This window comes from Echeneis naucrates, chromosome 6 (genome assembly GCF_900963305.1).
Source record: "Echeneis naucrates chromosome 6, fEcheNa1.1, whole genome shotgun sequence".
In the NCBI taxonomy this organism is placed as follows: domain Eukaryota; kingdom Metazoa; phylum Chordata; class Actinopteri; order Carangiformes; family Echeneidae; genus Echeneis; species Echeneis naucrates.
In genome coordinates this window covers 21,223,299-21,245,340 of record NC_042516.1, presented here as the reverse complement: position 1 = coordinate 21,245,340, position 22,042 = coordinate 21,223,299, and the positions used below count along the sequence as shown (strand labels likewise).

General features: G+C 40.5%; 2 protein-coding genes across 4 annotated transcripts; both read right to left on the bottom strand.

Moving 5' to 3' along the window:
- Positions 1-1,371: 1,371 nt before the first annotated feature.
- Positions 1,372-11,305, bottom strand: brd2b (bromodomain containing 2b). Its single transcript, XM_029503673.1, has 12 exons — positions 11,163-11,305; positions 8,642-8,930; positions 8,170-8,307; positions 7,023-7,167; positions 6,646-6,809; positions 5,968-6,480; positions 5,614-5,742; positions 5,264-5,509; positions 4,888-5,141; positions 4,396-4,712; positions 2,407-2,535; positions 1,372-2,246 (listed from the first exon to the last, which is right to left on the bottom strand). The coding sequence occupies exons 1-12, from the start codon at positions 11,192-11,194 to the stop codon at positions 2,116-2,118; spliced, it is 2,487 nt and encodes an 828-aa protein (XP_029359533.1). The 5' UTR covers positions 11,195-11,305; the 3' UTR covers positions 1,372-2,115.
- Positions 11,306-12,356: 1,051 nt separating this feature from the next.
- Positions 12,357-20,192, bottom strand: tap1 (transporter 1, ATP-binding cassette, sub-family B (MDR/TAP)). Of its 3 annotated transcripts, none has more exons than XM_029504092.1 (13): positions 19,643-19,713; positions 19,111-19,432; positions 17,637-17,865; positions 17,401-17,515; positions 17,028-17,158; positions 16,668-16,873; positions 16,376-16,573; positions 15,951-16,079; positions 15,647-15,841; positions 15,359-15,532; positions 14,480-14,639; positions 13,789-13,925; positions 12,357-13,702 (listed from the first exon to the last, which is right to left on the bottom strand). In XM_029504092.1, exons 1-13 carry the CDS (start codon positions 19,696-19,698, stop codon positions 13,478-13,480), a joined length of 2,277 nt encoding a protein of 758 aa, XP_029359952.1. In that variant the 5' UTR covers positions 19,699-19,713; the 3' UTR covers positions 12,357-13,477. The 3 variants fall into 3 exon arrangements, with proteins under 3 accessions (XP_029359952.1, XP_029359953.1, XP_029359954.1); XM_029504093.1 differs by lacking the exon at positions 19,643-19,713 and adding an exon at positions 20,060-20,192 and having other exon boundaries at positions 13,478-13,702; XM_029504094.1 differs by lacking the exon at positions 19,643-19,713 and adding an exon at positions 20,063-20,192 and having other exon boundaries at positions 13,478-13,702; positions 19,111-19,434.
- Positions 20,193-22,042: the final 1,850 nt, after the last annotated feature.

Sequence of the window (22,042 nt, the reverse complement as noted above, 5' to 3'; positions counted from 1 at the left end):
CATGTTTTTGCATTTTTTGTTTCATGATGTCAGAATTAGACTGAAACTATCAATTCAATCTTTCAACTATTTACAACACATCTTAAAATGTGTACTTAAGGAACTATTTACAAAATTCAATTAGTCTTTTTTTAAATAAATGGTTTAACAATTTATTAAATGCCAAAATATACTGAGAAAATCCTTTCAATGTCCATTTTCAAATCTTTGTTTTACTGGAACACATAAAATTCTTATAGTTGAGAAGCTGATAACTGCAAAAAGTTATTTGGCTTACAAAAATGAATGGCTAAACATTCTTTGAATAGCACGTTTTAAAATAGAATAATGAGTAAGTAAAAAATACAGACAACCAGACAAAAAGCTCCGACTCTTTTTACAGAAGACAATATTTTAATAAACACAGGTGTCAAATGAAAAGTACGTTTCTGAGAGATAGCAACCTGTTTAACCAGGAACCAGCAAGCTCTTCAGAAAACGACTATAGACAGTTAACTGGAATGAGAAAAAAAAAATAAAATAAAATAAATAAAACAAAACAAACAAAAACTGCATGTAAAAAAATGAAAAGAAAAGTAAATACGGTAACACAAGAAAGAACAAAACAAACAAAAAAAAAAAAAAGTCTGAACAGCAGAAATACAAATTTGTGCAACAGCAAATACAATTTAAATATATACAAGCACATCTTCTCTCACTGAACATTCAACAACAGCTTTAACTATGCGCGGACGATGAGTACTGTCGTTCTCACTGTAGAAAACGTGTAGCCTTAAACTTCAGTTTATTCCGTCAGCTCTTGTTCCATTATGTGCAGAGAGGCTGAACGATTTCCTTTATGAAACCTTTGTCGTTTCGTTTTCAAGTGCTACTGATGTCTTGAAGACAGAGTAATGCAATACTTTGCAGGTTAAGGATATTAATGTGGGAATCAAACATAACCTGATAACATTCAGCAGTCTGTTTTCAGCTCGTCAGAAACTGATGCACACTTAAGTAACAGTTCGATATGATGAGGAGAAATGTTGAGAACAATATCAAAGCTTAGCTGTAAGAATCGATTTCAAAGTACTGAAGACAGACAGTACTTCAATTAGTGTCATGTTATAAGACTCGTCAGTCTTGAAATGGCTGATGGGCTCTTGAGGGAATAGTCAGCCATAAAATAAAAAAATTAAATAAAAAACCTATACTAAAATGAATATGTAATTGCAGACAGAACTATACCATGTTTAGACAAAAAAAAAAAAAAACAAGGCTGTAAAACAGACAACAATAAGCTCAATGTCAAACTAGATATGTAAACATATCAGACATTATCCAGAAATCAAGGCTGTGGCCAAATTTCTAATTTTGACACAAAAAAAAAAAAAAAAAAAAAAAAAAAAACAAACAAACAAAAAAAAACCACATACACATACACAAAAACAAACAAACAAAAAAACAAAAACATTTGTTTTCACCTATAGCTCTGAGAAATGGAAGGAAACTCAGAACTTTTCTTCCCCACCAAATAATCTGGATCATTAAGGCTAACTTCAGGGGGCTGGTCTATAATGACGTGTGGCAGAAGTCCAGATGTAAGACAAGTGAGGCTTGTGACCAAAAAAGGTCGCTGGTTGAAATTCCAGTAACATCTGAGGAAATGTGGGTGAGGAAAACAAATAAATAGAGACTATTCCATTCCCTCACCACAGAGGATTCAACACGACGCCAACCAAAGCAGATTTGGAGTAAGGCCTGTCTTTCCACATCCTGTTTTTTTTCTCAATTATTATTCCACTTCCCTCTTTGGGGGATTGCCATAAAATTCTTCTTTATAAAAGAAACATAAATTTGTACAAGTATTTACAAATGGGAGGAGGGGGAAACCAAGGCATTTAGTGTTTGGGTTCTACATTTATCCACAGAGACTTTGTTTCACATCCCTCTATCCCACATTCAGAACAGTTTACAAGTCCACGTGAAGTCGTCTTTTTTTTTGTGTTTTTCTTCTTTTTTTTGCCATGGTGTCTAATATTTTAGCCAACTACTGTTTCAGGGTGCATTTCATCCTGGGCCAGCCCAAGTCCCTGAGTTGTTAGTGTTTTCACTCTTAAACCAGTGCTGAGGAGCTCAACCCGAGTCCGAATCGCTGGTGTCTGAGGATGAGGATGAGGACGACGAGGAGGACGAGTCGGAGCTGGAGCTGCTGCCACTGAGGCGTGAGGGCTGGGTCTGAGTCTCCACAGCGCTGGGCTTCTCCACTGAGGAGACAGGAGCGAGAAGAGGAGTTAGAGTAAATTAGATTTCCACCGCTGAGATGAAAGCGAGGGGCCGTTACTGCACCTTGTAAAATATTTTATGCGACATCAAAGGTTGATGAGAGAAGACACGAGTAGAGTTGGTGAGGAAGTGTGAGCTCACCTTTAGGTTTCGTAGGTTTCTTGACAGAATTGAGCTGTCCGCTGACATCTTGCAGCCTCCTCTCCAGTTCCCTTCGTTTCTCAAGCGTCAGCTCCTCCTTAGATTTGCCAATACTGCCTTTCTTTGCTGCTGCAAGTGCAGAGATAAGGCTGTAAATACACCTGGAATCCAGGTCAATGCAGGAACCTCAGTTTTGGTGCAAATGAGCTGAAATTACTGTTTAAAGAGTGAAGCAGTCTGGGAGCACAGGGCCTTTTTCCTCAGGCCATGTGAAGCTAATGTCCACCTTATTCCCAAGTAACAAGGCGGATGGGATACAAAATATCACAAAAACAGGACAGATGCCTGTTGTAATTTCCTCATGGTGACAAACGAATGAGACCCTGCTAATGCCAGTGGTCTCACTGATGCCAAGATGGGGCTCTTAAAGGACTTCAAAGGAATACAACAACATTGTGGGGAAAGATGCTTAAATGCTTTCTTTTCATCTGTCGACCAACTGAGCACAAGTCAGAAGGACCCAGCTTACGGCCACAAAGAATACAGAAAAGCACATTAAAACACCAGATCGAGGTAGAGGTTGGAATTCTCCTGAAAATGAAGCTTAACAAATAATCAAAAGAGTTGTAAGTATTTTCTGTGCACAGACTAGACTGAAACTTGGCTTCCTGAGCAGCAGATATGGCTGCTTATAATGAAGTAAATCGGTTTAAGAGTGAAAAGTGAAACTACTCCTGCCATCAGTGCGACAAACGAAGCTACCTGACATGTTAATTAACTGCGTGGTTTTCAAATATGTGTTCGCTCCCCAAATGTTTTCAATCAATCATTTCAAATTATAGGGGAAGTAAGTTAAACTTAAAAGAAAAAAACTTAATGTTTGACTTCACTTTTCTTCCACCCATGGAGTAGCTGTATCCACCCAGTTCTCCAAATTCAAAACTCCAGGACCAAATCCTTTATGCATCACGCACCGAGTTGCAATGCGGTGCATACTAACTTATCAGGTTTTCCACATTGCTGTTTTGAGGAGCTTATCCTGCAGCATTTACTCCAGGAAAAAAAAAAAATTGCTCTTCACTCACTGAGGCTTAGAGTGAGGGGAGATGAATAAAAGATGTGGGTGCAGTACCAAAGTCAAGTGTGTTAACTGGCTGAGAAAATTGTATTAAATGTCTGTCATTTTGGTGCAACACAAGTAATGTATTCATTTCTTTAACAGTCCAGCCAGAGGATAAAAACCCAACTCTGAGATCAAAGAGCAAAACTGTTCTTTTGCTAATAATCTTGAACCTTAAATATGAAGCAACCAGACCGTCCATCATGCACAGCTGCCTCATCTTGTCTGCTTTATTCCTTGTTTTAATTTCACATACTGTTTTTATTGCTGTTTAATTGGCTAACAACATCTGGCAAATGGATGGAACTCAAAATTTTGCTCTTTTTGGCCAACAGTGGCTAAAATATTGAGAGAAAATAAATAAATAGCTTATAATGGCCTGGATCTAGTGTTGATTAAAAACAGATTTGGGCTCAGTTTTAATAAAGAAACTTAAATACACCACAAACAGAGGTCATGTGCAAACCATTACTGACTAGTACGAAATGTATAAAAAAAATAAATAAATTAAAAAACCAAACAACCAAACAAAAAGAAAAATCCTCTTGGCGTACTGCTATGCCTTAGAATTATCAGCTGCTCTGAGAGTTATTGCTGCTTGAGGTTAGGGAACTGAGCTGGGTTTCATTTAGGTTTTCTTTTTTTTTTTTGGCCAACCCAATGAAATTCTGTGGGAGTTCAGTGCTGGTGGCAGTTTTGATCCATTTTTGCTGCAGAAGTCTCTCTCTGGGGCGCTGCCTCAGAAACTGCCCTACAAGGTCATCTTTAGTAGGTGTTGATTTTGTCCCTGTCTATTTCAGTAATGCCAATAACATGCATAAGTGTGCAATGCTACAAATGAATCAGGTTTTGGCCGACATTTTAGTTACCTTGCTCAGCGTACGGCTTACGGGGCTTCTTCCTCAGACAGGTCATGACGTAGCGCTCCAGCTCTTTCAGCGTTGATGGCTTGAGTGTTTCAAAGTCAATCTCTATCTCCTCTGGATTGGTGTCCCTCAGCGAGGGCTCCCTGGACTGGATGATGTGGACCACGCGACCAAGCTTCTCCCCAGGCAACTTGTTGATGTCGAGGCTCAACTGGCGCTTTTCATCATATGACATGGGCACGATCTCCTCCTCTTCCTCTGAGTCGTAGTGCGGCAGTATGGAAGGAGCCACTGGGGGGTAGAACGGCTTCTTTGTGGTCCTGAAGGAACGAGATGGAGAGATGATAATAGGACAGTGGCTACTTGTAGGATATGCTTGACAACCAGAAAAATCTGAGATACATTACACCCTTTTGTAAATATCTCTGCATTAAAGTGAAACAGAGATAAAGCTTTATGGTAAGAAGGATGGTGGAAAATGGTTTCAGTACTAACTTGCTGTTCTTGTTACTCTTCTTCCCCTGGCCTTTCTTTGCCTGGGAGCCACCTGCTTTGGCAGATTTGCTCTTTAGCATCTTGCCGGGCATCTTCCATTCTTCAGAGCCAGCTCTGCTTCTGCTACCACGGCTTCTCTTTTCCAGCTTTTTCTTTTTCTTCTTCTCTTTTTTATCCTTCTTTTCTTTCTTTTTCTTGGGTTTGACAATCGGTCCTTGAGACAGAGCAGCTAGTTGCTCATGCATGGCCCGGAGCTATGAGCAAATTTATTTAAGGAAAATGAAAAAATGCTTACTGAGCAAACTGTATTTGTTTCGACATGAAATGTCTATGAATAAAATAATCTTGACAAATAAAATAGCACTGCAGGTCTTACTTGTGTGCACACCTGGTCCTGTAACTCAGCCAAGCGGTGAGCTCGCTCTTCCTCGCTGTCTGACGTGGGGCTGCTCTCACTCTCTTCACTCTCACTGCTGGGCTCACTCTCAGAGGTGGAGGAAGATGAGGACGAGGAAGAAGAAGAGGAAGAAGAAGAGGATGTTGGGTGCCCACTCATTGACAGCGTTGTGTGGTCCATGTGTGGTTCATCTGGCATCTTGGCAAAACGGAACTCAAACACATCCTGGAGCACAAATCAGAAAGTGAGAAAGGAGTAAGAAAATCAACAATTAAAAAGACTTTTCTCAGTCTGTTGTTGATGCTTATCATGTACTAAGTTGAACTAACCTGCAGCTTCCGTGCCATGCCCACTACATCATGGTCAGGTGGGTTGTACTTGTAGCAGTTAGAGAACATGAGTCTGACGTCGCTAGCAAACTGCTGAGCATCCCTGTACTCACGGCAGTCCATCTTCCTCTGATGATTAATTGGGAGAAGAAAACTTTAGTGCGCCAAATAGACACATTTTTGAGACACTTAATGTTGGGATTTTTAAACGTATTTAAAAAATGTGTACTCCAGGTAAAACATCTATGCAAAACTATGCACTCAAGGTCATATGACCCGGACCGGCACCCAAGACACCCATTCAACAGTAAGAGAAACATTCCTAGTTAGAGTTATAAGTGTAAAAGACGTCACCTTGATGGTGCTGAGGTCCATGGGACACTTGATGATATCGTGATAGTCATGGAGTCCCAGTGCAGCTGCATCCACAGGTGTGTAGAAAGGCCAGGCATATGCAGCATGTTTCTTTGATAACATGTCTTTCAGCAGCCCGCTGCAGTACCTCAGCTGTGGGCTAAGTTTGCCCTTCTTTGAGGGTTGAGGCTGGACCGAATCGGGCAAGTCCTTCTTGGGGGGTTTAATGGGGCGTCCGCTGCCGACTCTGCGCCCAGCATTGGCCATCATTGGCTGTAGAAGGACAGGACCTCCGGGACTCCTGACCAGGCCCATCCCAGGTGGGGTATCTAAGCTCATGCCTCCCATGGAGGAGACAGTGTGCATGGACGTGTCGTGGACTTGGCCCCCGTGTCCTCCTTTCCCTAGACCTACCATGTGTGTTGCTCCAGCCATGCCCACACCTGAGATGCCCACAGTCAAGCCCATGGTTGATGGGGTGGTGGTGTCTGCCTTTCGTTTCACACCTTTCTTCTACAGAAAGAAATCAAGTGGTTGGAAATGTTAACAATGTTTCAACTTTATTCCAATCAACTGATCAACTCTTTCAAGGTTCTTAGACCTTTACGTTTTTGTAAAAACTAATGCTAAAACCCCGAACTAAATACTGTTGAACTTTATTTAGTTGTATCCTTGTACCTTGGTTGTGGGCTGTGTAGGGGGAAGGCCCATGATGTTGGCTGGAGGCAGGCTTTTAGTGAGCACAGTCTGTGGAGAGTTGGCTAGCATGGACTCCCCTGTGTCAGAGGAAGAAGGGGAGTAGGCTGACTGTGACACTGCTGGCACCTGCTGAGCCCTCGAACCTGAGAGATGCAGTCAAGTCAAGTTTAGAAAATAGAACCTGGAAAAACTCTGCTATAGATTAAGAGGTGACAAACACTAAATAATATTTAGAGAGGAAGAGTATTGTGGAGTATTGCTGGAGTGGAAGCATGAGACTGAAAAATATCTATTGTACGACTTGCTGGTAAAACAATTCTTTATTCAAATTGTGTGAGATTATGTCCCCAGCTCACCATTAGATTTGCGACCTCGTCCCCTGCTGTTTTTGTTCCGAGGAGCTGGAGGGGGAAGCTCAACTTCCTCCTGCGGCATCTGGGCCACCTTCTGGAGAAAGATCTTTTCCAGGGACTGGGCCATCAGTACAATGTCATCTGTTGGCTAACCAAGGAAACAAAGGAAAAAACAGTATGACAATGAGTACCAAACTGCTAAAACAAATAATAATAATAATAATAATAATAATAAAGCACTTCATACATGCTTTGATTTAAATTACTTTTTTATTGGTGCAGTGATTCTTGCCCGATTAATCCACAGACCAGCTGCTGAAAACATTAATACAATATCATTTCAGTTCTTATGAAGTAAAAATACCAAGCATTTGCTCAGCACATGCTGGTGACATGTGCTGGGGATTCAGCACTACTGAAACTGTAAAGATAAAATGGTGGAGAAAAAAAGGCTATTAGCAGGGGAGAGATGGTGAAAATGACCTCTGTTGTACTCCAGTTGTCAACACAGACCTTCAACAGCTTTCACTTAGGCATAATTGACTGGCAGATACAATATGGGCACTGTCAACCTCATTTATTTTGTGAATATTGTGGAAAATATTTCATTATTGTCCAGTTATAAAACATTATCACATCCAGTATTGAACTGATCTACACTTTAGTAGCAGCACAATGTTTTAATTATTCAACAGCTGTATTATGTTATTACATAGTATGTATAGTGTAACGGTCTGTTCTCATTCTCAGTTTCTGTTTGGAAAGTGTTGGGGCAATTTTGAAAGCATCAATCCATATCCCATGAGAAAAGCTTCATCTCTCTCGATGATATTCAAAATTCCTGAGTCTTTACCTCGGCCTGGATCATCAACAAAGTCCAACAGCTTATTTGGGTCTGTTCAAAGCTTACACATTTGTTTTTCACCCCTAAACTGGGTCACTTTGATGCTGCAGACATGTACGAGCAAAAGCAAACCTCCAAAACAGATTTTCAAGGTAAACACAAGCAGCTGTCTGTGCTGCTCTAGTTGCCTTGAGCTTTACACAACCCTGCGGAGACTGCACGTCCACCTGATATCAAATCATGAGCAGTTATTAAGAAAGAGTTTAACTAAAAGACAGAACCAGGATGGACAGCATTTTCACCCACCTTGTTGTAAATGTAACAGTTGGTGAACATTGTGTTGAAGTCCTGTATGCATTCACTTGCACTGCGGTAGAAGTTGTTCTCCAGACGTTTCTTTATGGTCCCCATGTCCATGGGTTGTTTGATAATTTTATGGTAATCCTGAAACAGACGGGTTGGGTTAGCTTTACCAAAAAACATACCAATCAAAAAAGAAGACTGTTTAAGAGTAAATTCTTCTTTCAAATGGACACAGAATGTAAAAAAACAAAAAACAAAACAGAGACAAGCATGGAGTTTTTAGGAAATTGCCAACAAGCCAAAGTGAAAAATGAACATTTACAAGCAATGGCAGAAAATGCATCAGGGAGGGGACATTTCCTTCATCATCTGAGCTTAAGCACTACAATGAGTTTGCAAAAACACTGATACAATTCATTAACATGACAGTGAATACAGAAAGCGTAAGACTATTTTGAAATAGCTTTTTACCCACCGGCAGATTAAGCCTGTAGGCATCCACAGGCTCATGGAAAGGCCAGGCGAAGTGGTGCCTCCACAGAGACTTCATCAGGGTCTTTTGAAGGTACTGCAGCTGGTTGGTCATACGGCCTGCCCGGCTAGGATCCTTGACCGGGGGCTGTGGTGGGGCAGGGGGGCCTTGAGGCATTGTGTGCGGTAGAGAGGGGCTCTCAAAGTCTTCATACAAAAGAGAGGGTTTGCGAATGCGTTTGCCCGAGCTGGTGTGTTGGTCCATCATGCCACTGGACAACCCAACCAAAGAGCTGAAATGGAGGAGACAGAGAGAACAGATGATGGGGGGAAAAGGAGAACAGTTTTTAACCACAAAAGCAACATCAAGGGAAAAAGGTAAAGCTGTTTGTGTGTAAATACAAAGAAACTCAAAAGGAACACAAGTTCAAGGTCCCTCGTGACTCTTTTCAACCTTTATTGATGCTAATTATTGATTTACTGATCTCACATTCACCAGCATCAAAGCATGCACTCATGGAAAAACTGCAGTCTACACATGATTCATTTGTTTAAACCATATGACCGGTGACACCAAAGCTCAGCCTCCTGGTCAGTTAAACATCAAGTAAACTGGGTCTCTATGAACAGGCTGCTACTTTCAGCACAGTCATGGAAACCACCATCGCACAGACCCACACCACTTCAAAGACAAACATTAACTTGGGTGATAAGGCCCCCAAAACTACATAAACATGGTATATTATCCCATTGGCCTACATTATTACAGCAAACAGCTTACATTTCAAAACTGTGGCTCATAACATAATACCAACCACCAAAGTCAAACAAGCTTAGATTTATTACAAATTCAATATCTGTAACCAGTTAAAATGAACATCACACCACCATGATAAACCAAAAGTAAGACTAATAATATGTCTGTGTGACACTTTTCTGTGCCATATTATAAAGTTGTGATTTATTCCAATAAAAATAGGAATGTTTTGAATACTGCCGCACATGCCTTTGGTGAAAAAGGGCTACACAGGTCTGAAACTGCACCACAAGCCTGCGATCCTTCAGTCTTGGCTGCGGTTCAAAAAGAAAACACAGAGCATGTTCTATGCAACAGAGGTCTCTCAGTCCATGCAGTCATTGAAAGTCCCTCTAAGCAGAGCACATGAACCAGATTTAGAAGAAGTTAAGTCAACCTACCGTTCAGGACACACACCTGCTCTACTGACACACAATCTGTGACAAAGCCCATGAGCTGATTTTCTACATCAACTGCAGCAACACAAAGAATGGCTCCACGTAACTAGTGGTAAGAAAAACATGCAATATTGTGCCGTGAATACATTACAGGAAAAACATCATTTATTGCCTTATATTATACCTTCATGGAATTACTTATCAAGTAATATGATTTTAAAGTTTGAAATGAGACAAAATGCTTTGAGCCTAGAAATGGCTTAGCTCTTAAATATCCATAAAACTATAGGCATAGACAAACTTAAATGCAATGTGTAAGCTATGGTTTCCACTACAGACTAGTGAAATGATCTTATATAATGGCATCATCTTTTGAGAAAATGCAAGATATAATCGACAAATCACGAGCATGACCACGATACCTGGGGACCTGATGATTAATGCTTATAATCAGGAAACTGTAGAGCTCCAGATCAGACATGCGCTGGATCAACTTCTGCTTTCATTTGCAAGCACCAGTACTGCTGAAGCACATCGCACAAACTATCGATATCATTTAATCATTTAATCCAAGCGGTGAAAGTAAAACAAGACCCCTCCGGGTTTACGATCCAACAGCTGGGAGGATCGCGTGGTTAGGACGCCCCGCCCTCCCTGTTTGTAAACACTGACTCACAATGACAGAAAAGAAAGGCAGACTGTAGTTTTCTGTCCCAATAAAAGGATAAATAATTTCCGGCCTTCACTCAGCTGCTGCTCGATTTATTTTAAGATAAAAACGTCAAACGGCCAGTGGAGCCGCGCTACTTTTCCACAGCGTCCGGACTGTGTGGATGCTAGCTAACCGAGAGCTAGCTAGCATGAGCGGACCCGCAACAAAGCAAACCAGAGGAGAGCCGTGTTTGCACTCATCAAACCCGGTATGGAGGAGCAAACTGGAGGCGGCATTTAGTACCAGGTAAGCGATGTTATAGTCCCGTTAGCTAGCGGGATTAGCATTAGCCGGGTATCAGAGAAATGAATGACAGAGAGGCGGCAGCCGGCAGCTGCAGCCGTCATTGGTTTTCCTTGTGCCAGCTATTCTGTGATGCTAAGAAAATGAAATAAAAAGCCCCCAAAAAAGATTCAATTCAGCAAGTCACGCTGATGTATCGGCATTTTATTTTTGTATAAAGCAAACAAACAAAAAAAAAAAAAAAGAACAATACGACTCCAGACAAGCTAGCGTTGTTGTCCGGCTAACGGTTACAGTAACAGTAGCGGGATGACCGTTAGCCAACCTCCGAGCCGATTAAAGCTCCGGATCCGTTGCTCGCACGGGCGGACTGTACCTGTCGTGAGGCGGGTTGACGGCCGCTTCCATCGGGCTGAAGGCGGAGAATCAGCGCGGTCTTTATTTTTTATTTATTTATTTATTTATATGTTTTTTTTTCTCCCCAGTTCCGTTGACGCTACAGCTCCAAGCGAAACACCGCTCCGCTCCTCCGCAGTGAAATGGCGCCCGCTCGCTTCCGTTTCACGCAATATAAACCCACCGCGTGGCAGTTTTACGTATTTCCGGTGACGTCTGGACCGATCCGGTGCTCTGATTGGACGTGAGCAGACGTCAGTCAAGCGTTGCGCACGCCCCCCACTCCCCGCTCGGTACATCCTGTTCTCGGTCACGTGTTTTGAATTCAATGGCTGCTGCAACCGCACTGCGTTAAAACGCTTCGCTTTTTACATTTTGGCTTCAAAGATTCAACAAAAATAGCCTAATTTTTTTTAGAATTTAACTTCTGTCTTATCTGCAGAGAGAGTGGAGTGGTTATCTTCAGTATCTCGGTTGCTAAAGCGGGATTTATCTGCTTTATGAAATGCCTCCGGATTAACTATCGGGGTTTTTAATGGGAATTGAAAGGTTTTTGTTTTGTTTTGGTCACGTGTTGCATAATGTGTGTACAATCAAAGAGCTGGATTAGCTGTGTCATGTAAATAACACATAGACAACCTCAGGCGAGGTTTTATTATTTCATAATGGAACTAAACGAAAAAACAGTATTTTCTTGCATCGTCCAAAAGTCTTGTAAGTTGTTCTTAAAAATCTGTTGCTTGATCAATGTACAAAATGTAAGACGTTTGTGCTATGGTTATTCCACAAAGGCCAAATTATTCAAGTCATTCTGTGTTAGATGTCTCAGTTCAGCAGTTTAACTCCCCAATTTTGAGTTTATCGCCATAAGACTATAATAAACTATAAATTATTTACATTTTAAGAAGCCAGTACTTGTGAACTTTATGGTTTCTTGGTGCCCAAAGGAAGTAATGAAACTGCCCCATAGTGGTTAATCTTGTCCCAGGTGTTTTCTCAAACACTGAATATGCTATATATTTTTTTATTTTTTATACAGAATAGTAACTTATAAATCGGTGGAATGCACCTTTAACAAACACCTACAACAAATATTCAGAAGTTACGTCAATGTCCCGAATAACTTCCACCAAGGTAAAGGTGCTCAAACAAACAACTCAACCCAACTCAGCTCTGCAACATGTGTGGCAAAATATTTTATTTCCAAAAAAAATAATCACAACACCCAGCAGAGCTACAACAAAAATCATTGCTTTAAAAAACCCAAACTTAAAAAGTTGAAGACTAGAAAAGGTGGCAAAATAATTTCTAATTATTTTAAGAAGAGCATGATCAATACAGCAATAAGTGCAGTAAAGGCAAACATTCAACAAATATGAAAACTATCTACAGCCATGGCATTTAGAAACACTCCATTTTAAATATAGTATTTAAATAACTTCAAACATATAACAATAATCATAATGAAGTTAATAAGATTTATCTCTTGTTACATCTAATACTTAGAAAAGGGTTGAAACAATGCAGTAAACAGTCATCCATTATTCCCCAGACTGTACTTGTAAGCAGGTTGTCCACTAGCTGGAGGATTGGTAGTTGGTCCCTGTCTCCTTCTGTCTAGCCCAAGTTTCCCAGTGCTAAACTAATATGGGAGCCCCCTACCATGAAGGGATGTGCAAATTAATAAGTGCTTTTTAAATACACCCATTTAGGATAGTCTCAGTTCACATATTCTCAGAGCCACACTTGGCAGACAAAGACACAATCCATGGGACAATTTGATTCCAGTACTGTACCATACAGTACTAGCTATCGCTTTCATTTGATCTCTGTGTTTTTATCGGATAGTTGTGGGCAATCATGCAAACTGCTGAGCAGGGCTGCTTTATGGAAATGTTGGCATGCTTATGATTTGTTTGGATTAGGCAGATACTGAAATTCCCATTTGATTATTTGACCCATCAACTGAATTTGGGTTAGGGTTAGGGTTTGTTTAAGAATGTGAATATGAATGAATTTAAATGTACTGTGATTGAGGATTGTATCTATATGACTGTGTTCAAGTAGGCTTATTCTTTCTTTTGGGGGTTAAAGCGTCAAATTCAGGGACTTCAAGAAACTTTTTTCACTCACTGTTTTTACAGCATGTAGTTCTGAAATAGGGATGTCTGGTACAATGTCGCATACTCCAAAGGTGTGTGGAGAAAGCATAAAGTCTCAAAACTCTACCAGTCCACCAGAGTAATCCAGCTCCTCTGGTTCGGCAGAACACCAGAGAAGCATTATCACTGTGTCTTATTCGTCGCCTTTTTCTTGTTTACGATGAAAACTCATGTCCTGCTTTTTCACCAGTTCAGCATAGAGGCCTTGTTTCTTCAGCAGCTCACCGTGGACGCCTTCCTCCTCCACCATCCCATCGTTGAGGACAATTATATAATCAGCCTTTTCCACAACACTCATCTTGTTGGAAATCATCAGCACGGAGCAGTTGTTGGATTGGTTCAACAAAGCTTGATTAACCTGTTAAGTACAGTCATGAATTGGTGATGCGTGTAAAGAGTAGTGAAATCATGGGCAAAAATGTAGGAAACAAAATCATTTCCGACCTGGTATTCATTCTCTGTGTCCAAATCACTGGTGGCGTTGTCCAGTATCAGAATCTTGGGACGTCTGATTAAAGCTCTAGCAATTGCAATGCGCTGTCTCTGGCCTCCAGACACCTGGCCTCCTTTCTCCCCGGCATCTATGCAAGATGTATTGTTATTGTGTTTGTGTGCATCGCTGGGGAATAGTAAGTGTCTTTTGCATAAGGCAAGACCGCAAGTGCTGCTGGTTTCAACAGCACTTAATTAAATTCCTCAGTTCTTCCACTGGTGTCAGCAGAGTTTCTGCAGGGTTTGTATACGCAACTATAAGGTCTTCTTAAAGAAATTTTTAATCCCATGTGGAATGCAATTAAATTACCCTCAGGGGTAATATGGCCCCGAATGTATTACTAGAAAGGATTTTTTTCACAGTGCTTCTGAGCAGTATTTAAAAATAATCTTTAACGACATAATATAATCATTTTAAGTGATGGAAAAAGGGGTTAGGTGGAAGAAGCTGATGAATGGACTAACCAATTAGAAATTATTAATGCATTTTAGTTCATTAAGGTTTTCGCTAAAACTTGTCCATTATGATATAATAAATGTTGTTACTGCAGTAGTAACAGTGTATGCTGTAGACCAAAAAAAAAAAAAAAAAGGACTCCACCCCAGGCTTGACTCATCTGGGGCTACCGTTTCTAAAACAAACCTGTGTCATATTTATTTGGCAGCTCCAAGATGAACTCGTGGGCACTGGCTTGCTTGGCGGCCGTGTACATCTCTTCATCAGAGGCATTTTTGCAGCCATATTTGATGTTCTCCCGGATGGAGCGGGCAAACAGCACACAATCCTGGCTCACCACAGCAATCTATACACCAACGGGTTGAAGAGGAAATCAGAGTCATCAGCTGCAGCTCACGGCTGTAAGAATGGTTTATAATGAGTGAAAAGAATCATAAATGTCAACAAACTGTGATTCACCTCGCTTCTATCATCCTTCTTGAACAGCTCTGGGCTACTGTAATATTATTTTCATGTTCTGCTGTCAGCTGCACAATTGACTTAGCTATTTGCCATCTTGAATTTTGGTCAATTTTTGTGGTATAATGACTTAATAGACCCTTGAGGGTGTCTGGGCTTCACCTACATGGGTTTAGTATTTATTTATAAAATGTGTATTATCCAATACATCAACTTCATCAGCACAGATTGAGTAGCACAGAACCCAACTGCCTTAAAAAAAAAACAAAAAACTGTTTCATACCTGTAAGCTGCAACTTTGTGTTAGTCAGTCATTCTTCGCCCAAGTGGGAACAATCTACACATAACTAGGTTTTCCTGCTCATTATCGCTACCAACCTCCATCAGCAAGTGCCTGAAATTTATATCACGCTGACTACATTGTGTTCTTACGCACAATGTGAACAAAACCGAGATCCACTCATAAAATCTTGCGCTCACTCCTCGTCAGAAGCTCAACTGGGTCTATAAGCTTCCTATTGTTGCGCTCCTTTTGGGTCACACTTCACGCCAAAATGGGGAAATATCAATACGTATGAATGCCTATTGCTGCTATTAACCACCCACCTGGTCATGTAGGAACTGATCTGTGTAACTTTGCAGTGGCTTCCCGTCCAGTAGGATCTCCCCTGCCTGAGGCTGGTAAAACCTCTCTAGCAGCTTGACACAGGTGGACTTTCCTGATCTGTTCAGTCCCACCAGGGCAGTGATTTGTCCTGGTTTCATCTCCAGAGACACATCCTGGTGGAAAGGAGAATATAGTGCATTGGTGGACAGCCATTTGTGATTAAAAAAACAATTAATGTACATGAGATAAACAAAACACACAACAACAACAAAAAAAGAGATGTATACCTTAAGTACAAGATTTTTTTCATCTGTGCTGCCAGAATAGGAAAACCTAACATTTTTGAACTGAATGTGTCCCTCGAGATTTTCGGGGGCCAATGTGCCATCTGGAGGTACTTGAGGTTTCCGGTCCAAATACTCAAAGATCTTTTCAGAGGCACCAACTGCTTTCTTCACCGCCGGGTAATAATGCATGACAGCCTGGGAAAGATGTGACAGCGGTGAAGGTCAGGCCAAACTGGGCACTTATTGATATGACAATGGGATACTTTGAACTTAACAACCAGCTGCTTCTTAGCCCGTGACTCACCTCCACTGCAGAGGCGAACTGCAGCTCATAAAGGACAAATGACACCAGGTCTCCACTGCTAACAGACCCCCTGGTCACAAGAGTCCCTCCATAGTACAGAATACCAATCTTCAGGGCCAAAGTGGTCATCTGAAGGGACATAAAATCTTTTAATCACATAAAAGTAAACTTAGTGAAAACATACTCAAAACGAGTCCACGTCCATGAATCTATTCATTACTGGTGTGCAAAATATTATCATCATATTCATTCACCCATATCTTTATATTTTTTTATTTAGGTTTCAGTTTTAAAAACATCCAGTCAGAAACCTCTAGGTGGCAATGCAGGCACTACAAGCCATTATTCTCTGGTTAGCTCCCACAGTCACACTCAAGCTGAGTTGTAATTGCTTCTATCTGGAAAAACATCAGGATTCAACTCACGCTGTTGGCCCAGGTAGTGGTAGCATAGGCTGCTGCTTCCATTTTGTTGAGTGCATAAGTGTCATCCAGCCGCTGCCTGTACCTCTCTGTCTCACCGTCCTCGTTAGCAAAACTCTTCACCGTCTTCATGCAGGAGAAGGTCTCTGTGGCCACCTGGTTGGCCTTAGCCAGGGAGTCCTGAACCTTCACAGCAATCATCTGAAACACGGACAAGAGAACAAATAAAACTGTAGACTGAGGAGATAAACGTTTCCTTGAAGAAAGTGGGACGTCCAGAGGGACTCATCTTTACCTGACTGCAGTGTCCGGTGAGTTTGGGTATAACCCAGATGATGGGCAGTCCCATGCAAGTGAGCAAGGTAATTTTCCACGACTGGCTCACCATGAAGTACAAGAGGAAGCCGAAACGGGCTGTATACCACATCACCAGGCTGAGCTTTTCACTCAGCGCCTCGCTCATCTCGTTGGTGTCCGTGGTAATGCGGGACACCAGTTCACCTGAAATGTGCATCGCATTGTACATTTATACATTTAATCCACACAAATGATCAAACTACTCTACATCTGACTGGAACTGAGGTTGGCCTCAAAAACAGGTTGAGGATTTACTTTTGCGGACCTCCAGTGTACGGTTTACTTTTATGGTATTTACCTGTCGAGGTGGAGTCAAAGAATGCAATCTCCTGTTTCAGCACAGCCTGGAAGACGACTCCCTGCACTGACATGTGTATGCGGCTCATGGTAATGTTGTACATGAGGTCACACACAAACTCAAGCACAGCGCTGAAATACACAACAGAGCGCACATTACAGTGTAAAAGGTCAAAACTATCATTTCTAAAGAAGTAGTCATAAGCAGACAGAAATCTCTATTTTAGTCGAAATCCCATCAGTGAAAATTTCCACAAAAAGTTTCCACAAAATATCATTTTTGAACCCGCAATGTAAAATTGTAAAAAGAGAAAGAGATGAAGAATGTAGATACTGAAACTTTTGAAGAATCTAAGTTACAAAGGTTACGTTACCTCCCAATGGTCATTAGTGCCATAACTGTGATGGCATCTGTGAATGCTTCAGGCGCTTCTTCATTCATGATCCAGTCCGCCACGCGACCAGTGTACTGAGGAACAGCCATCTCACCTGCGAACAGACGATTGTGTCATCGCAATATTGATCTTTCTTTCTTCCTCTTAGCCAATATCACCTACTTTGATGGAAGCACAGCGAAAATAACATACTTCATTTACATCAAGATACTCACCATAAGACGAGAGGATGACGAGAAACAACACAGTGATAAAGCGCCAAAGAAAGGGCATCATGTAGCCGATCAGTCTCTTCAGAGGGCCTCCAGTGTCCTCTTTTGGCTTCTCACAGGGCGTCTTTGTGAACAGAGAGGAAGCGTATCGACCCCAAGAGAGCAGAAGAGACGACACATACTTGCTCCAGTAGAGCCAGGCCACCACTGTCACAATATAACCCTGTAACGCCTGCAAAATATAGAACAAGTCAAACACCAAAACACAAAAATCACCACAACAAATCTTAGGATGACAAGAAAGTGCATCAAATTAAAAAAAATAAAAAATTGTCTTGTGTCAATGGATTAAACATTTGTGAAATGGTGGGTTTCTCGAGCTCCTCAGACTGCTTTAGTTTTGCTTTCAGTCTTGTTCCTGATCCTGGTTAAATAACAACAAAGTCTATAAAAGCAGCAATAAACCATAATAAGTCATTTGATCTGTGACCGTCTACGAAATTGTGTTTCTCAAACAATGTAATAAATTTACAAACAAAGCTGATTAAAGATTTCTCTCTGCAACAACTGACTCTGGAAATAAGTCATAGTGCATGATTGCATCTTAAAATAAACCAAACGGAGGAAAATGGAAAACGGTAACGCTTTCAATCATCTTATAAAGTCGGCAGATTAAACATAAATGGATTCATTTTTCAATGTTTCACTGATAAGAGTACCTGATTTTCCTTTTAAGTCATATGTGACTGAATACTCTGAGAGTTTTGAATTCTGATCAACGGGCATTACATTTACATTTTTTTTTTTTTTTATTGCCTTCAGTTAGATGAGGTCAACGAGAAAATTAAAAGTAGGTTGGGTAGATTTTGTGCCACTGATGAGCTATGAGCAGCAAGCTGGCTGGTTTACTTCACTGAAAACAGGAAAAGCCATTTGATAAGAGATCAGTTTGAAAATCGTGTGGCAGTAAAGGTAATTTTAGCTTGTTCACGTTGAATGAAATGAATAAGGAAATGTATTTAAAGGAAGGTATTTGAACATCCCAGATATTGCATGTTAAGTTTAGCGTGACCAATCATTTTCATTTTCAATGAAATGTCGTATAAATATGGTGGATAAAAGTGAAAAAATACACTCAGGGTAACAGTTCTGTCAGATTAAAACTGGCAGATGAATGAAACTGCAAAAAGTGTATGCTGCACTAAACTGTTAAATTTAATTCAGCCATTTTCATTTCTTTTCAGACACTGAAAGACACTTACATTTGTTTTTTGTTTTTTTTTTTGTTTTGTTTTGGATTTTGGACATGACGACATCTGACAGTGAAACTAGTCAGCAGCTAAATCTGAAGTCTGGCATCTTGAGAGTTTTTAGTTGTATGTAAGTTTGTGACCTGTAAAGCATCATGGGCCCTTATTTCTGGATCTGTGGCCCTTAGTAACAGATCAGACAGTGTGTGAAGAGAGGGGCCACCCACCCTTTGCCATGAGTGCCACCCCCACAGCTCCTCCACGACAGGCTTCCCCAGCACCCAGAGAAGAGTGGTGTACGCTGGGAGGTGGAAGCAGAGGACTGCTGTGCTCTGGAGCCCCGCGAAGCTGCTCATCCACGGCAGGCTTCCTGGGTAGGTGAAGGCGAGGGAGGTCAGGAGGCCGGCCCGAATCAGCCCTCCTCCCCACAGGGTGAGGAAAGGACGTGGGAGGAGGAGAGGGGAGAGCTGGGCCAGGCTGATGACCTTCAGCACGCAGACATCCAGGCACACGAAGAGCAGCGGGGAGAAGTAGCTCATCTTCTGCATCCTGCAAATAGAAATGACAGGCAGGGTCGGGGACAAAGGCATTGAAATCAATGTAAAAACACAACCTGAGAGGAAGCACAGCTAGACATTATTGTATCAGTATTTTTCTTAACTACTCCAAAACACAGCATATTCTTTTATTTATCTCTTTAACTTAGTCATTTTACAGGATTCTTATTGCATTTTGATTTTATGCATGCCTTTAAATTACGTTTTAACTTGATCTTGATCTTCAGTGCCCGTATTTCTCTGCATGGTCTTCTTCATGTAAAGCACATTGGATTGCCTTTCTGTATGGAATATATAAATCTATTTAAACAAACCTGCCTTGCCATACCTAACCAAATAAACCAATTCACCTTTATTTTATTTTATTTATTCTAACACAGTGAAACGTTGCTTTCTGTTTGCTACAGATGGTATACTTTCATTTTCTCCCAACACGACGTATTTCTTTGAAACGGGTCGGCAAAGGTCCAGACAGAAACACACAAACACACAAACACACAAAGCGACAACATCACCATTAAACCACCGATAAGTCCCTTAGACACAGTAAACAGAGATAACCGTGTTTTTGTTTGTTGTTTCTTTTTTGAGCAGATGATTGTTTTCGTCTCTAACTTACCTTTTTTCTCCGGATGGAAATACTTTCTGTGGACAGATTTCCAATATTCACCTCCAAAAGACACGATTTAGAAAAAAAAAAGAAACAATGAAAAATGGGTGAATTTCAGCCGGACGGCTCGGTACCGGTTACCGGCTCCGACTGACTGCTGAAAACTGAAACCGAAACCAACTCATTTGTTTCTGAAGTTCATCTCCGGAAAGTCCCCGTAAAGGAGGACCAACGAGGACTAATCTGTTGGTACTAAACCTGTCCTTGGTTTATTTATAGTCCTGTTTATTATTATTATTATCATTATTATTTTTATTATTATTATTTAAAAAGTAAATATTATATTATAATACAACAGGAAATTCATCTAATCTGATCTGGATCATCTCCAAACGGCTAAACAGCGACACCGTGTGGCCTGAAGCCGCTTTTACATTATTATTAATAATATGATTGTAATTATAATAATAATAATAATAACAGACCGTTTTATATCTATTGTTTGTATCACAATAGACTACGACCCTGTAAATACAAGCTATATTTTTATATTCCTGCTTAATATTTCACATATTTTATTTTATTCTTACGGTCGATCTATATTATTAGAACTATTTCTCTTTCTATCTTGTCGGAGCAGCTTTAACAAAATACATTTTCTCAAGAGGTTAATAAAGTATTATGATTCTGATGTATTTTTATTGATGTGACACTTTCTTGTTTCCCTTAAGTCTTTGTTTTATTATTTATAGTAGCTATTTCTATCTTCATCCTTCTGTCTGTGAGTCTGTTTTGTCTGAATATTACATGAACACCGTTCAACGCTGTTGTTGGGTATGAACCATTGCCTTTAGTATGATGGCTTACTGTTTATGGTGTTGCAGCGTGTCAGGATTAACCTGTTTGGGAGACTTTTATTATTTGGCCTCTATTTACACCTCTTCAACACCCATCTCCAATCAATTGTGACGCTGCTGTGAAAGCTGTTTCTGCCAAAGATAAATTTCATCTTTTTGCAGACATAAAAGTGTGTCACATTTCTATCTCTCCAAAAGCACAGTGCATTAAGTACTGCAGATGTGTGGTAGTTTAATTATTTCACAGAGCTCCAGAAAACACCCACACAATGAGTGAAATAATTAGATGTTCCTAATGAAAATCAATCAGCGACCGTGTTAGCAAAGGAACAACCAACAAAGTATTTCTCCAACACAGAACAAATACATCTGTCCATCTTCTAAAAGTAAGTGTTAGCTGCTTTTCTCTATTTTATATTGTAGTAAACTTCATTATCTTTGCAGGCCAGACAAACAAGACATTTGACCGTGTTGCCTCGGACTCTGGGAAATAATGATTGCTTTTTTTTTTAGCACTTGATGTTGTTGCATTAAGGATGCATTCATCAGTAGCGGACACAATCATTAGTCCCGGCCCTGTAAGACCCCTTTGGCAGCTGCCAGCTTTGCTTGGCTGGTGATCTGGCCTTGAGACTGCAAAACCCCCTGCAGAAGCTTTGAACTCTCTGATAGCTTCCTTCCTCTCCCCTGCTTTCATGTCAGAAGAATGGGATGAGCACAGCTATAAATGTTCTTGCTATTTTAAGCAACATCTTTTCCAGCCACTATAAATCATTAGTTCTTAGAATACATTTCCCTCTATATATTTTTGGCAATCCAATCCAATCTGCTGAGAAAGATTGATGTATTTATTGATTAAATGGAGGGTAAATATTTTAAAGTGGTCATTTTCTATTGTTTCGCTCTTATGTGAATTTATTCTTGTTTGTCCAACAAATAGTGCATCTTTTTTATAGATTCAACTAACAGTTAATAAATGAACTGACTACAATATTAAAATACGTCTTACATCTTTCAGTGCCAATGTATTATGCATTCAGTTATCTGAGGGTTTTGGGACTCAGCCAAAACACTCTATTATAAATAAAAGCCTCACAATGAAAGTCACAAAAGGAATATAATGCCTACAACATTT